This window comes from Lachnellula hyalina (assembly GCF_007821495.1).
Source record: "Lachnellula hyalina strain CBS 185.66 chromosome Unknown contig00042, whole genome shotgun sequence".
Classification (NCBI taxonomy): domain Eukaryota; kingdom Fungi; phylum Ascomycota; class Leotiomycetes; order Helotiales; family Lachnaceae; genus Lachnellula; species Lachnellula hyalina.
The window spans coordinates 133,498-148,833 of record NW_022157156.1 but is presented as its reverse complement, the minus strand read 5'-3'; the positions used below and the strand labels follow the sequence as shown (position 1 = coordinate 148,833).

The 15,336-nt window shown below is 47.4% G+C and overlaps 4 protein-coding genes across 4 annotated transcripts; 3 read left to right on the top strand and 1 right to left on the bottom strand.

Annotated features, from left to right (window-relative positions):
* Window positions 1-4,249: 4,249 nt before the first annotated feature.
* On the top strand, window positions 4,250-6,949 carry LHYA1_G003791 (Adenylosuccinate synthetase; the record flags this gene model as incomplete). Its single annotated transcript, XM_031148760.1, has 15 exons — window positions 4,250-4,278; window positions 4,398-4,425; window positions 4,542-4,590; window positions 4,743-4,936; window positions 4,988-5,105; window positions 5,160-5,305; window positions 5,360-5,450; window positions 5,516-5,537; window positions 5,799-5,906; window positions 6,041-6,172; window positions 6,263-6,307; window positions 6,376-6,421; window positions 6,510-6,670; window positions 6,791-6,815; window positions 6,893-6,949. The coding sequence occupies 15 exons, from the start codon at window positions 4,250-4,252 to the stop codon at window positions 6,947-6,949; spliced, it is 1,251 nt and encodes a 416-aa protein (XP_031006588.1).
* A 650-nt stretch (window positions 6,950-7,599) lies between these two features.
* Window positions 7,600-8,758, top strand: Trpt1 (tRNA 2'-phosphotransferase; the record flags this gene model as incomplete). The annotated part of the gene is made up of 2 exons (XM_031148759.1): window positions 7,600-7,959; window positions 8,087-8,758. 2 exons carry the CDS (start codon window positions 7,600-7,602, stop codon window positions 8,756-8,758), a joined length of 1,032 nt encoding a protein of 343 aa, XP_031006589.1.
* Window positions 8,759-10,750: 1,992 nt separating this feature from the next.
* efg1 (rRNA-processing protein) lies at window positions 10,751-11,717 on the bottom strand (the record flags this gene model as incomplete). The annotated part of the gene is made up of 2 exons (XM_031148758.1): window positions 10,751-11,316; window positions 11,372-11,717. 2 exons carry the CDS (start codon window positions 11,715-11,717, stop codon window positions 10,751-10,753), a joined length of 912 nt encoding a protein of 303 aa, XP_031006559.1.
* Window positions 11,718-12,025: 308 nt separating this feature from the next.
* SEA4 (SEH-associated protein) lies at window positions 12,026-15,323 on the top strand (the record flags this gene model as incomplete). The annotated part of the gene is made up of 5 exons (XM_031148757.1): window positions 12,026-12,608; window positions 12,653-13,270; window positions 13,327-13,866; window positions 13,915-14,007; window positions 14,056-15,323. The coding sequence occupies 5 exons, from the start codon at window positions 12,026-12,028 to the stop codon at window positions 15,321-15,323; spliced, it is 3,102 nt and encodes a 1,033-aa protein (XP_031006558.1).
* Window positions 15,324-15,336: the final 13 nt, after the last annotated feature.

Below are 15,336 nucleotides of genomic sequence, written 5' to 3'. Positions count from 1 at the left end.
TTCTCATTTCATCTGCATCTGGTATGCCCTTCATCTGCATCTGGTATGCCCTTCCTATGCAAACTTGCATTGTCTGGTCGCCTCATTTTCTTTCCTGTGCGTTTGCCTCATCCCAACTGAACGGCAGTCAACTGAGCTAAATGTTGTGGATTGGTTTTATTGTAAGTGGGGAAAAAATGCAGGTCCAATAGCCAAGATATGTATGTAGTCATTCCTCCTCCACCTCTCCCCACGCCTCTTCCAGCTGACAACTACGAATGTATTAAATATCAGCCTCATTTCAAGCCATGCCCGCAGCGCCCACTCCAAGCACTATATATGCAAGATCACCGATATCCTATTGCGTTCAAACCATATACATTACTACCGGATGAGGCTGCAGGTGGCGCATTTCATTGGTGCCAGATCCCTGGACAGACAGCCTCGCTGCGAGTGAGCGAATGCATTATGAGCGAGCGGTGTGGCCTCACTTATGCTTTTTGTATAAGGAATGCTTAGATTCTCACGATAGAGGGATCCTTGGAGTTTTGCGCCTGTGCTTGTGCTTGTGCTTGTGCACGGTCGTCACGGTCTAAAACTTACTACTTACTTGGTTGTATGATACTATATTGATTTTTACGGGACGTAATTAAGGAGTGAGAAAATGAGGACCGATGGCGAGCTTACATGCAAACGCACGAATGAATATTTTGTTTCCGGAGAGGGGATCAGGTGGGAGGTGGTTGAGGAGGACCTTGTGAGGTATTTAGGGGGTGACGCTACAGTTAGGAGGGGGGTTTATGAGGTGAGTAGTGTAGTTCTAACCCGCTTTTTGTTTTTGCGAAGGAAGGTGATGGGAGAGAAACTCGCCTCTCTAACGCTCTTAGGACCCTGAGACGAGACAGATTCATCAGGGGTATTACATCAAGGCTTATAGGAACTTGACGGGAGTAAGTTATAATTAGGTAAAAAAAAATGTTATTGAACTGCGATGCTAATGAAAAGCAGGCAATGATCGAGGATCTTCAAACTGATAGCGAGTTGTGGGATACTGAGAGGCAAACTTATATGCTAGGTAAAGTACATACGAGGCTTGCTCGAAGTCTCACAAGGAATGATCTCTGACGTGCTACAGCTATGGATTCTGACAGTACCAAAACCTATTCGCCAAGGGCTTATACTACCCCAGACCGTTCCTATACACCGGATTCTTCTGTCAGTAATGATTGGCATGTGTCGAGGAATGCATACGAAGCACATTGCGGCCAAGTCATCGGTCTAGAAGCAGAGCTTGAAGCCCGCACCAAAGTCTCGTCAGCTATGTCTGCTATAAGTCACGATCGAGGTACTATGCTTTTGTAGTGTTTGAAAGCATAGTTAGCTGACTCACCTTAGACGTCGAGCACCTCAAGCACACCTCGACGAGCTCTTACGGTTCACACCAACCAAACGATTGTGAGGCTCTCTTTGGTGCTTCAAGATCTTGCCATTGTGGTCCTTTTCATCAACCGGGTCCATACCTCGTCAGTCCCCTAGGTCTACCTGATGATCTTGGTTCTGATGAAAGTGCACACTCTGCTGTTTTCAATACGTATCCCGAGACTTTCTCAGGTAGAGAGTTCCAGCTCAGGTTGCATATGTAGAGCTAACTTTCACAAGATAGTGTTGCCTTTTCGGACAAGACAATAGCGGGTGGGCAATGTTTTTCTTTCCATTGCGCTGCTCCACGAGTTGGGGATACCCAGTTACACAAGACTTCCACTCCACACGTTTCGAGGGTCTGTTCCCATGGTCTCTCTTCAAATCCGCGTCCTGTGGCAAATAGAGGGGAGACCCAGGCACCGTTCGAGAAAGAGTCTGAAAGATACTCGCTTGGTACAGTGCCCACGTAAAGTCAAATTCTGCATGGCTGATTTGCATTAGATGGCACCCACACGATTCGCTTGCCGACAAGCGATGCCAACGCCTACGATTGTGGAGGTTCTCTCGAGTATCAAGCTTCTGCTAGCAACCAGTATAGACCAAACTTTACCACAACTCATACAAGCACCCCTCCACCGAACGTACTCGCCGCCGATAGCACTATGCGAGCAGGTGAGATTCTAGAATCTATCAAAGATTCTGCAGATTCCTGTTGGCTTGTAAACAGTCCTCCTCAACAAAATAAGGGCAAAGGAAAGGAAAGGGAGAATGGACGAGGTTCTACGTATCTCAGCAGTACCCCTCAGCATTTGAGAGAGTTTAAGCACTACTTGCCTGAGTCTCAATTTGGGGCTAGCGACAAAGACACCCAGTATTTGCGGGGAGATCACCACTCAGAAACAAGCACGATTAACCTGACTTCCCCAGAAAGAGACGAAAGGGATCAAGGAGCAATGGATTGGCAGAACACACCTAGCAGCCCCTTAGCCCCCTCCTCACCACACACACCCCGCCCTTTCCCCATAAACCCTACGGCTAGGGCCGGCCTCCCTGTCGCATCATACGTTGTACCCCCGAGGAAAGACATGTCTATAATTCTCAATGGACGGCACACGCCAGCTCGCGCCGACCCTGGCACCGATCTAAACATCATCGATGCTCGTTACGCCAAGGAAATAGGGGCAACTATAAGCTTCCGTGAGATTTACTGCCCAATCCCACTTCCTACTTTTGAAAGACAGATACAACCAATTGGAGTAGCCGCCATCAGTTGTGAATCCAGAGGAGCCGCGGAGAGAGTGGAACACTTCGTTGTAGTGGAGAATTTTGTGTATCAGGTTGTGCTAGGCCGCGCCTTCTTCCATGGAATGGAGATGGAGAGAAATTGGTGCGAGCGGCGTCTATACACCCGGGACGTTCCTGTTGTCCCGTATCTTAACGGAGGAAAAGAAACTTTGAAGTGCAGGCTGGACGGAAATGAGATAACTGCGATTCCCGATGTTGGGGCTATGGTAAACGTAATGTCGTTGAACTTCGCTACTAAATCGGGTTTCAACATTGAGAATATCACGGCCGAGGATGACGGCCAAATACGTTTTGCGGATAGTTCTGTGCAGGATATTCAGGGGTTGGTGTCTGTTCCTGTCTTCTTTGGCGATGTCCTGCCTTCGGCAGCTGGCCTGTGGCGTGGAGCAGGTTTTTCAATTGTAGCGGATTTTTATGTTCTGGAAGGATTGAATGTTGATGTGATCTTGGGGGAGGATATCCTCAGCACTGCCAGGGATTTTGCGGTCCTTCCTGGGAAAGTGACCAGAAAGCATGGACCTTCCGGTCCCATACTCGATGAATCCCAGACCTTGGAATCCATTGACAGCTCTCGGTACAGCGTGTCGAAAGACGCCTCGAGACATAATCTTTCACGTGCAAATTCCGCGAAGCAGCGGGATATGAAAGAGACAGAACGCTATGTGAGGGATCGAGAGCGCATCCAGAATCTTCGGGAGAAGCGCCGGGCGGAGCGCAGGAATGAAAAAAAGCGGCATGAATACAATAGGAAACGTGCTGAAGGTGGCGCGCACCCGGAATCAGGCACACTGCATTATCACTTATGTCCTTGCAAACTTCATAACTCAGCTAAAAGTAACTGATTTAATTGACTTCCAAAATTCAAATCTCATCTGTCGGGAATACAGACGCAATTCCAAAGCGTTTTTGAAAATGCAGAACGTGAGCCATACGCTGAAAGTGAAAAGAGACAACAAGTTCTCTTTAATGATTCGAAACGAGAAGTGCACAAAGGAGAGAACCTGCACAAAACTACCCAACTAACATTGTCAGACTCCAAAGCCAATGTCCATCCTGCAAGTCGCCAGTATGGAAAAGCTTGACGTCCGAGACGAAAGTACTGAATGCGTTAAGGTCTAAAGTTAGATGACACGCGTAGATGAGCTATATACGGTACGATCCTGCGCAAAGCTAAACCACGTGCATGCCACGTGATATGATGATGTAACAATTTCCTACTTAATTAGGTACCTAGATACTCTCTCTAAATGGAGACGTGGGAATGTTGAGAGACTAAGTGGGTATATAAATAGAAAGGCATACGTGAAACGCTAAATGGACGATTACCTTAAGGAGAAGGATTTATCGTCAAAAATTTCCCCGCGCTAAAACCAACCCCACCATCGCATTGCATCCCACCATCACCGGGACCGGAGTCATTTCAGACTTCTTGCAACAATACAATAAAAGCAAAAGACATTGGAGTACAACCAAGACACCCGTATCTCTCCTCTACTCTTCAATTGGCACGTAAGGATCTGCATTCTTCAGCACATATCTAAACATGGCAACCGTGGTCTTGGGCGCGCAGTGGTACGTTCGATAATTGACTCTGGGTTTGGTGCTGATCTGGGGGGCTGGTTGAGCCTAAGAGTTCAGCTCTGCAGCTCTTCCCAAGAAATAGTTCGGAGCTAATACTAAGCGCTTTATAGGGGTGATGAAGGGAAAGGCAAGCTGGTGGTAAGTAGTTGGCCCCTCGACAGTTAGATGTAGGAGTTGGGAGAGTTGGGAATATCCTCCGAAGAACCTACTATCTATAATTCACTCCCAATTGTTTCTGACTGAGTCGTTATTAGGACATCCTCTGCCAAAAGGACATAAGACTCTGTGCGAGAGCTCAAGGAGGTTAGTCGTCCTATATATTGTTTCGCGTTGGGTGTCGAGATGCTCTTCCTTCTACTTTCACAGCGGAATCCGTACTAACTCGTCTCACTCCAGGAAATAATGCCGGGTTAGAATCATGCGAACTCGTTCCTCTCCTTTCCTTCTCTGACAAGAACGATATAGACATACAATCAAAATCGGCTCGACGACCTACGACTTCCACTTGCTTCCCTCTGGTCTCATCAACCCAGAGTGTATGAATTTGATTGGGCCTGGGGTTGTGGTAAACATAAAGGCATTCTACAAGGAACTTTCAGATCTCGAATCCAAAGGACTACAGAATGTTAGAGAGCGGATATTCATCGCAGTATGCTATTCTATCCGTATCTGACTGTGGGCTGTATTTATTCTGGTATAGGATCGTTGCCACATAGTTCTCGACCTTCATCAGTTGGTCGACGGATTGGAAGAAGTCGAACTGGGTAAAAAGTCGATAGGAACGACAAGGATGGGGATAGGTCCAGCGTACTCTACCAGTTCGTAAAACCGCTCAGGCTGTCCTGCTTATAGTGCTAATATATAGTTTGCAGAGGCATCGCGTTCTGGCATTCGAGTCCACGAAGTTTTCAACGAGCCGCTGTTCGAAGCCAAGATTCGAGAATTGGCACGAGCGGCCCACAAACGATGGGGAGACCTTTTGAAGTACGATGTGGAGGAGGAAATCACGAGATTCAAGGTCAGTCATACCTGTCGCTGGTAGATCCCGGCCATAATTAATACCCTCTTGTAGGGATACCGAGAAGACCTTCGCCCTTTCGTAATTGATGCTATACCACTCATCCAATCTGCACAAAAGGCAAAACAACCTCTACTCATTGAAGGTGTGCATATTCTTACCCGATTGCCTATTTATCTTAGAGGATTGGCATACTGATTAATTGCTTAGGAGCAAACGCACTAATGCTAGAGTAACTAACCACTTTTTGTTCCCCCCCCGCCATCCCCCCTTCATATTCCTGCTGTGTTGGGTCTCCTGAATAACTTTTCCTCTCCCACATTTACATCTTATTGAGTGATTACCATGCTGATTCTCTGCAGTCTTGACCACGGAACTTACCCGTACGTTTTATCCACCCCGGGCCGTAATACATGGATTATCTGAAAGCTGCGCTTTCAAAATACCCCTTTCTCCCATTTGTGGCGTTATACCAGACTGACTCGTTGGACAGGTACGTGACATCTTCAAACACTGGAATCGCTGGTATTTTCACCGGACTCGCAATTTCACCGCATTTGCCATTGGATATCATTGGGGTTGTCAAAGCATACACCACCAGGTACGTCTGTTTTTGCCCTTCAGCCCCTACCTATTTATCAGCTGGCATCCGCATAGAAGTCGATCTTTTGAAGCCTTCTCTCGCTCTTGACTCTGCATTTGTGTGAGAATTGGCCGTAATAACTGGTTGTACAGAGTCGGTGGAGGCCCTTTTCCAACAGAAGATACCGAAGAAGTCGGTACCAAGCTCCAGAAGATTGGGAGAGAGTTTGGCGTCACTACAGGTAGACCGCGACGCTGTGGATGGTTAGATCTGGTTGTGGTGAAGTAAGTATACCACCCATCATGTGGATACATCTGGGGGATTCCCCCATCAGATGCCTAATATGATATCAAGAATTGTACTGACTTTGATAGATATTCCCACGCAGCGAACCACTACACAAAACTAAACATCACCAAGTAAGAGCTTGTCATTTGATAATTTTGAAACTCTTACGGACAATGAACGCTAACTCGCTTCCCTCTAGGCTTGATGTCCTAGATGATTTCCCCACTCTCAAGGTTGCGACCGCCGTAAGTTCTCTTAAATTCCTACCTTTCTACACCACTTCATCTTCATCTTTATCCCACCCCGTCGTGCCTCAAAACTAACCTAAGAAAGTATATCCATCCCGAGACTGGCGAAGAACTCGCCTCTTTCCCAGCCGACCTAGAACTTCTCGGAAATGTCAAGATCAAGTATGAGACATTAAAGGGCTGGCAGAAGTCTACTGTTGGAGCTAAGACATATTACGATTTACCGAAAGAAGCGAGGGCGTATATGTAAGCTGAATCCTTCTAGCACCGTGCTTTTGCATATACCGAAAACGCGCAATGCTTTATTTCCACGGCATATCGTGTGTCTTGATGAGATTTAACATTGCTAATTTGTTTCATCTTTAGTGAATACATAGAAGAATTCATTGGTGTAAGTGCCCTCCTGGAATTGAGCCAAGATTGACGATCTAGCTCCAGTTCTAATAAAATGATATTAACTTTTTGTAGGTGAAAGTCAGTTATATTGGAACTGGTCCCGATAGAGAGGCTTTGATTAGCAAGTGATGTTTCCTATTGGTTTTTGTGGGTGGCATTTGGTAGAATTTGCATAGGCTGGAATTGATGTATATTAAGACTACCTTGCTGGTGATCTAGGGGTCTCAATGAATAGACCGGTTTGCAAGAAGCTGTATACATTTGGTAGGGTGACTTCTGTAAAGAACGCGAAGGTCCACAGGATATAGACTTTCAAATTTGATGAGGCTTTGCAGTCGAGGTAGCGATTTGAAGAGATCTCGAAGCATGTAGCCAGCTTAAGGGGAATCTCCTCAGGAATATCGCTGATTGTCCGGTGAAGCGACTCCGGGTTTGCATTGCGAATGATAGGTCTTGCAACTCCTGATGATGGTGTCCTTTAAGAGCTGCTCGTGAACAAAATGGTGGATGGCAGTGGATGCTTGAACCAGCCTGCTGTGCGCTCACGATGTCAAATTAGTAGGTATGATTTCACAAAATAGAGGCGTAGGTCGTAGAAGAAACTCTGCCCCAACTGTTGCCCATGAATCAGAAGCCAGGGGTAATTGCTTCTAGGTTCAAGAAGCCCGGCATGACTGTTTTTAGGCGGATATATTCTCGTGACACAAGGCTAATGATAATTAAGCGAGCTCTTCTCCCTTAGGTTTGCACCTGCTGCCTTCTTCTTTTGTCCATGAAATATGTTAAAGAGGGCTTTTACTCTTCCAAAATTATTGAGTTTGTCAAAACCCAGGTGTTTTCCAAACACGGAATACTGCCCTAAATACTACTCGCAAAACGCCAGCCTTAACACATCTCTGGACATGGCTAATCGCAAATTGGAAGAAGATATAGGTGATCCTCCCGAAGAGCTAGCCTTTGAAGAGAAGTTTCACGGAGGACGAGGCAGAGGAAAGGGGGGACGAGGGGGGAAATCATATGGGGGTCCTCAAAACAAAGAGATGCAGATTTCTAAAGCTCTGTCGAAGCTTTTGAGACATGCAGCAGCAGATGCTGGTCTGAAGCTAGACAACGAGGGCTTTGGGAGGCTAGACCAAGTTGTGAGTCGGCCTTTTCTTTTCAGCTCTGAAAAGCAACCTGCCGCCAGGAGTATAATCTATACTAGTCCCGTGATCTCTAGAAGTCATACGCCAACACTTCAAGCATCATTTACTGAGTCCTTACTAGATGAAATGGCCCCGCCTAGCATCTCTCAAAATCACGTTCGCCGATATTCAAGATGTTGTCTCAGACAACGAAAAGCAACGTTTCTCAATGAAGCCCAATCCTGCCCTGGAATCCACACCAGATCCCAAATCGGAAGACCCATCAGACTGGGTCATCCGCGCCAATCAAGGCCATAGCATCGCCATCGAATCCGCAGCTCTGCTCGTACCCATCACTCTAGAAGCTGGCAACGTCCCGGAGATAGTAGTACATGGAACGTATTTCGCTTTTTACCAAGCTATTATTGAGAGTGGTGGTCTGAAGAAAATGAGCCGGAATCATATTCATATGAGTACTGGACTACCGGAAGATAAGCAGGGTGTCATTAGTGGGATGAGAAAGGATGCCGAGGTACTGATCTATGTGGATATTCAGGAAAGTTTGAAGGATGGGGGTGTTTTGTGGTGGATCAGTGATAATGGAGTAGTATTGACAGAGGGAGATGAGAAAGGGGTTCTGAGCACTAAATACTTCAAGAAAGTGGTGGGAAGGAAGTTAGATGTCGGTACTTTGTGGGAGGATGGGGAGAAGGTTGCTGAGTTGCCAGAGAGTGCGAGGAAAACGAGACCACCTCAGGGAAAGGGTGCTGCTAGTGGAGCTGGCCGAGGTAATCGCCAGCAGGGGAAGAAATGAGGCGAAACAAACTCAAATTGGGGTCGGGAGGTGGGCTGCGGATCATGGGCGTTGGGAGTTCAAGCATGGATGAGACGAGGCAGGTGAGACAGTAGAGTTGGATAGCATATTCTTGCTGGCATTCGACTTTTACCAAAACTCCATATGCTTATGATTTCCCCAACAAATGTACCCATTAGCATAACGCCAGAGAGCCTTGTGCATCGTAGTCCATAACAGTACCCAGAGTACCAAATTCTGTCTAAACTAACGGAGTCTTGTTCTCCATCACTTTTTTCATGCCCTCCCAGATCTTCATAAATCGTAACTAGCCACAATGAAACTAATCTACACGCGTGACTTTCAACCATCAATCTTCCCAACTTCTTCAGCAGGCTGTTCCTGTTGCGAGCTATCAGAGCTTCTCTTCCTCTTCTTCTCCTCCGACTCATGCTGCTCCAGTCTCTGCCTCTCAATATCTTTCAAAAAGGAAACCAACTCCTTCGCAATCTCCTCCTTGGCCCTTTTCTGCCCAAATACATTCTGCACCGGCCCAAACTTCCCCACAATCCTCGGATCACCTCCAAAATGCGCATGACCACTGTAAAACGCTTCCGTCTCCGATGTTTTGGTGATTTCGTACGTCGGTGTGTCATATCCCAGCCTGGTGCACAGCTCTGGCACCTGACTTGCCCAAGAGCTTGTTTTCGTCGCCGCCGCTGGTGCGTCTGGTGAAACGGAAGTTGTAAATGATGGTGATGGTAATGATGATGGTAATGGTAATGGTAATGGTAATGGTACTGAGGTGTTGGGTTTTGGCGGGAGGGGTGGTAGCTGTTGCACTTTGGGGAACTTCACCGTGCCGTCGGCGGGCATGTAGTTGTGCGTGATGAGCCAGTCGACGGCTAACTTGGACGCATATTTCTTGGCGTTCTTCTTGTTGGAAAAAGAGAAGCCTTCGCCGAATTTCTGGATACTTTCCGGGATGGTAGCAATGCACGTGTGCCGCATGGGGTCCTGGGGTAAAGGGGTTTCCTTGTAAGGGGGCCCGGTTACGGGTGTTTTCACGGGGTTGACGCTTCGATATTCTGGGCATTTGTAAGTAAGCAAGTGAAAGGAAAGCTTAAGCTGGGGGTTCTGGACTTAGAGCTGACCGTTAAGTTTCCCGATCCAGTTCATATCACCCATTTCTTCCAGCGCCGCGGCCTCCGCTGCTAGGGCGTTGACGTCCACGATCTTCTTTTGCTTTTTGGCCGGAGGCGGTCCCTTTACTTTCTTTTGTGACTGCATCTTCACTTTCTCGGTAGCTTCTCGTTCCTCACATTCCCGGTCGAACTCTTCCATAGACTGAAAATGCAGTCTCTCGGGTATATTGGCGGACGGAAAGGGCCCGACGATTTTGGGGTCCATTTTGGCACTAGCACCGTGGTGCTTTAGACTGCCTATAGTAGTCCTCTTTGTTGGATAAGGTGCAAAGAAATGCCGACCTGACAATAACCTTCTACAAAGAGAGATGGGAGGAAGAGAAGAGAGGTAAATAGTCACAATTGTCTATGTTTGCCAAGTGTTCGGGGATATGCAGGAAAGTGCAGGGATTCATGTGACCATGAACCAATCACAGGTTCTGAATTGACCTGGCCTGGTTGGGAGAGACCAAATTTTTTTGGTAGAATTGGACATTGAAACAGGTCGGGTAGCAACTGTCAGTCTATCTTTTCACTTGTTCTTGGGAAAGTCGCTGAGTCTGATCCAAATGTTTTGAAAAGCCATGGTAATGGAGGGGTCATTTTGAAGACTTCAATGCTCAATCTCCCCATCTATTCCAATTCTTCTTCAACATCTGGTATATTTCACCTAACACGACCATGTATTTTATTTCTGCCTATTACAGAGGTGAGGACGTCGCCAATTTTTGGCACAAGCTTGCTTTGCAAAGGGTATCATGATCGACCAACGCCAGCAAACAGCACCACAGACATGCCTCCCCAACCAGAGACCTGTAACATACAAATGCTATGCTTCGAAGAACCCGCCATCACTGTCATCGTCATTTTCCGGAACTTCCTTTCTCCCTACGGTTTGAGACGCCCCAAAAATAGCATTCTTCTCAAAGCCCATGGATTTGTTCTTGCCCTTTTTGTCCCCCTCTTGAACCCGTTGTTGGCTCCTCCTCTGCCTCCTATTCAGTCCCGATGTATCTGGTAGAGGGGCAGGCTGTGATTTTGACTTTCCAGGTTTCATCTGCTGCGATGGCTTCGATTTTATAGCAGGAACAGCCCCAACCCTGTTCCTAAGTTTGTTGAGAGTTCCCTCTCCCATGCACTTCTCCACCTCTGACCACATGGGTGGTTTCGGTTGCGAATCGTCTGCTTTAGGCGCATCTGCTGAGTCTTCTGACGAGTTCTTCTGCGGAGGGTAGAGACTAATATATGTTTCGCAGAGAGGGGAATATTGTGTGTAATTAAGATCGACCTCGGCAATATGCATCTGGGCCTTCAATGTCTCGACTTCCTCTATCGATTCGGTTGCTAGCAAAAGCTTCCGGAGCCTCTTGAGTTGCCTGGTAGCCTTTTGGCGCTCTGTGATAGCCGGGTTAGAACACATTATTTTCAAGATAGGAACAATGTAGCATACCAAAGAACCGGACCATATGATATTTCTTAATCATCTTCTGCCTTAATTTCTCCGCCTCCGCTGCAGCTAGTTCTTGCTGGTACGCAGCGAGAGCACGTTCATCCTCTGCCCGCACGTTTGCTGGGAGGTCCTCCACACGCTCCATCCTTCTTGTGACATTACGTATGCGCTTCTTGATATCATTGACGCTTGACGCGTGCATCTGTTTCTTGTACTCCTTTGGCTCCTGTCGGCGGGGCTTCTTTGCGGGGGTGGGTTTTGGATCGCTGCCGTAGACTTGGATTTGTCGAGACTCGTGAACGGCTTCACGAGCATCGGAGTCGTCGAATTTCCTCTTCCCAGCCATAATGTCGATGTCGATTTTAATATCAATGCGAATCTTTCCCTTTCTTGCCAGTGGTTGGTTGTAGTCAAGACTTGGTTGTTACTTTTTCTGCGGAGAAGAAAAAAACAGCCCCCAGCGGCCGCAGCCAGCCGCCTTTCAACCGGGACGCGATTTGGCTTGGCTTGGGCAAGAGCGGAGCGTGCTCCTATATCTTACATGGGGTATTTCCTATCAAACCCAATATCTACAAATGGCTAACAAGGATCGCAACTAGGCTATTTGGCTGAGATGTCAGATCTAGACTACCTGTTCATTAAAATAGTGGCACAATGGAGCGAAACGAGGGTATCATAAGATGGTCGCCAAATGCTTCACGGGACGAGTTTATGGTCCTGAACCTGAATCATAGGATCATTCAGCTATACGGAGCCAAAAGAAATGCCCAAGCAGGAAGCTTCGATTACGAAAGGCTTTCCAAACACAACGACTTCCCCGCTCTGAACACATATGATTGGTCACCAGCAATCCGAGGACTCGTGGCTTTGGGGACATCTCACGGAGAGGTCAACCTGCTACGGGTTGACGATGACTCAAATGATCATTTTACCCTGCCCCTGACGCTCAAAAGGTCCTGTCAGTCCGTGGCCTTCAACACCACTGGTCTTCTTGCAATCGGCCTGGATAGAATCCGGAATGATTCTTGTCTCAAAGTATGGGACGTAAACGAAAGACTGGCTGACTGGGACGTCAAGAAACCGGGCTGGGGCGTAGGGAAGGAGAATAAGGAAGCCGAACCCATGAAGAAGCTGGAAGGTAGTGTGGCTGTCACGAGCGTCAGGTTTTTTGAGGATTCGCCACAAACCCTAGTCATTGGTATCAAGAATCAGAGCGTTCGCATCCATGATCTTAGAGGTTCGTAGTCGATACTTTTATTGGTTGGACTCAAATATTGACAGATTTAGATCCAAACTCGGCTGTAATCAATTTCCCGACGAGGTGCAACAACAATCTTGCAATCGACTATGATGATTGCAACTACTTCGCTTCATCATCTCTAGACCAGCCTGGACTGGTAGTTTGGGACCGCCGTGTCTCTGGACGTTCTTCAGCCTCTCCTATGTATCTGGAATCCTTTGATCAGGAAGAAATACCATGGGGTGCGACTTTGAAACTGGATCGCGCTATTGAGGTTGAGAGGACCGTCCATATTAAACAGCTGAGATATTGTAGAGAGCACCGTGGGACCCTAGGCGTCCTGTCGTCAGCTGGTCAGCTCCAAGTCATCAAAACAAACAAGGAATACATAGAGCCAGGATCTGTAGATGATATCCGCGGGAGCCCCAAACTACTGGAAGTCGGGAAGTCTTTTAGCTTGGAACATCCCTATTTTGACCCCGATCACAAACAAAGACCCGAAGACCGTATTATCTCTTTCGATTGGGTGAATGTTGGTACTTCAGATCTTGACCCTCGCGTTATAGCGTTGAGGGCAAATGGGAAATTCGAAATACTGCAGTTACCTTCCGCCACTGCGGGCCACCTGTCGCAACTATTACCTTGGGGTACTCGCCGCGGTAAGCTTTGCATGGTTCTAGCTTTCTGAAGTTGACCTTTACTCATCATGATATAGATGGTCTACCCTCGACGGCACTCCTAAATTTTAAGGATCCAATTGAACAGGAAGCGACTATCGGCCCCTTATTTGCAGCTGCAGCGAAAGCCAACGCTCCTGTTTTTGGACCTGACGAATTCAGCTCGGCAGAAGCAATTCGGAAGTTAACGACTACGATCAAGAAAGCAGTACATTCAAAAGACAATCCTGTGATCGATCTATTGGCGCCAGCAGATTCGGCAATGCCTCAATCGTCGAAGGATTTGGGCGATAAGTTCTCAAAAGTCAGCATTGATTCTAAGACTGACAAGGACAGCCCTGGTAATCTTGAATTGTCAGAGACAGGTGGCAGTAGGAGATCTCACTCCAGCACAAAGTTCCGTGACCGATCCCACTATTATACCTCTGGTACTTCTCCAGAAACAAAAACTAAGGGCGAGTTAATCGATACTACCATGCTTCGCCGTGCCCTTGGTGGTTACTTGTTTGATTGCAAGAAGAATTGGGAGATCACTGCAGGCGATCAATGCCTGCAAGAGGTCTGGGAATGGATCGCAGGTAAGCTTCCTAGACCCGTAAATATCAGTTCTCTGACACCATCACTAGACGCTGAAAACTCCACGAAAGACGATGGAATGGTCTCAGGGTCCTTTGACTTGAGCTATATGGGTGTTTATACTGTGTGGATGAACTCACTTGGTGAGATTATATGTCTGCAGTGGTGATAAAGAGACTAATTCTCTATAGGTGAAAAGGCAAAGTCTCGTCTCGTCTCTGGTTCAATTATTCCCGATGATTCTCAATGGGAACGAATCATTGCTGGTATTAACAAACAAGCTGGACGCCGAGACTTTGAAGGTCCAAGCACAGAAAAGCCGCATCACCGACAGCTGTGCCTCTCAATGTGTGGCGTGCTTAGATCAGCTACTGAAATTGAGGAGGATTTGAATGATCTGGTCAAGCAAGAGAAGTACACTAGGGCTGCTGCCTTGGCCCTCTTTGAGGGACTTGCAACTCGCGCTGTTGATATTCTCAAGATCGGCGGCACGGAGCTTCTTTTTGTAGCAATGGCGCTTGACATCAAACTCAAGAGCAACACCGCATTGGATCTTGGTGCAACAGAATGGACCAATGCTCTCGATAGTCACCCTCAAATGGCCCATGATCCATATCTCCGGGCCATATACGGCTTCATCACTACCGGAGATTGGTCATCTGTCGCAGACGAAGCTTCTCTACCACTCCGTAGTCGAACTGGAGTTGTGCTTCGAAAATTTGATGATGCCAAGTTGACAGATTGGCTCACAAAACAAATGGAGCAAGCAGTCAGCACAGGAGATATCGAGGGCATCGTTTTGGCGGGCATCACAGAAAACATGGTCGACATCCTAGCAAAGTACATTGAGAAGTTCATGGACTACCAGACCCCAATTCTCATCATGTCGTTCTGCTATCCTCGATATATCAGCGATGTTCGCTGCGGAGCGTGGCGTAAGAACTATCAAAACCTACTGCAACGAAACAAGAAGTTTATCCTGCGAGTCAAATTTGAGCAGCAATCTACAGCTAAGAGTCGTCTCCGCAATGGCAAGTCTGTCATCACAGCACCACCTCGACAAGTCACTATTCGGTGCTTGAACTGTGACGCTCAGTCTGCACACGACTTGTCAAATTCCACTGCGGCACCATCATCGATGTCTGGCCCATCAAGCACCACTGTCGATACTCGCAACCCCCTCACGGCTTCAGGCTACAACGCTGGTCTCTGTTGTCCAAAATGTGGTTCCCATCTCTCTCGGTGCGCTGTGTGCATGGAGGTTGTGGGGGTTCCTCGCTCCGATCGCCCTGAGTTGTCGAATGATCCTGCCATTAGCCGTATGGCTAACTTTCCAACTTTCTGTCTCAAATGCAAGCATGTCATGCATATGGATCATTCGGTTGCTTGGTTCAGCCGCCATGTCGAGTGTCCGGTCCCTGAGTGTCGATGCCAGTGTAACGAGAGCACGCATCGTTAGAACTAAGTTGAGA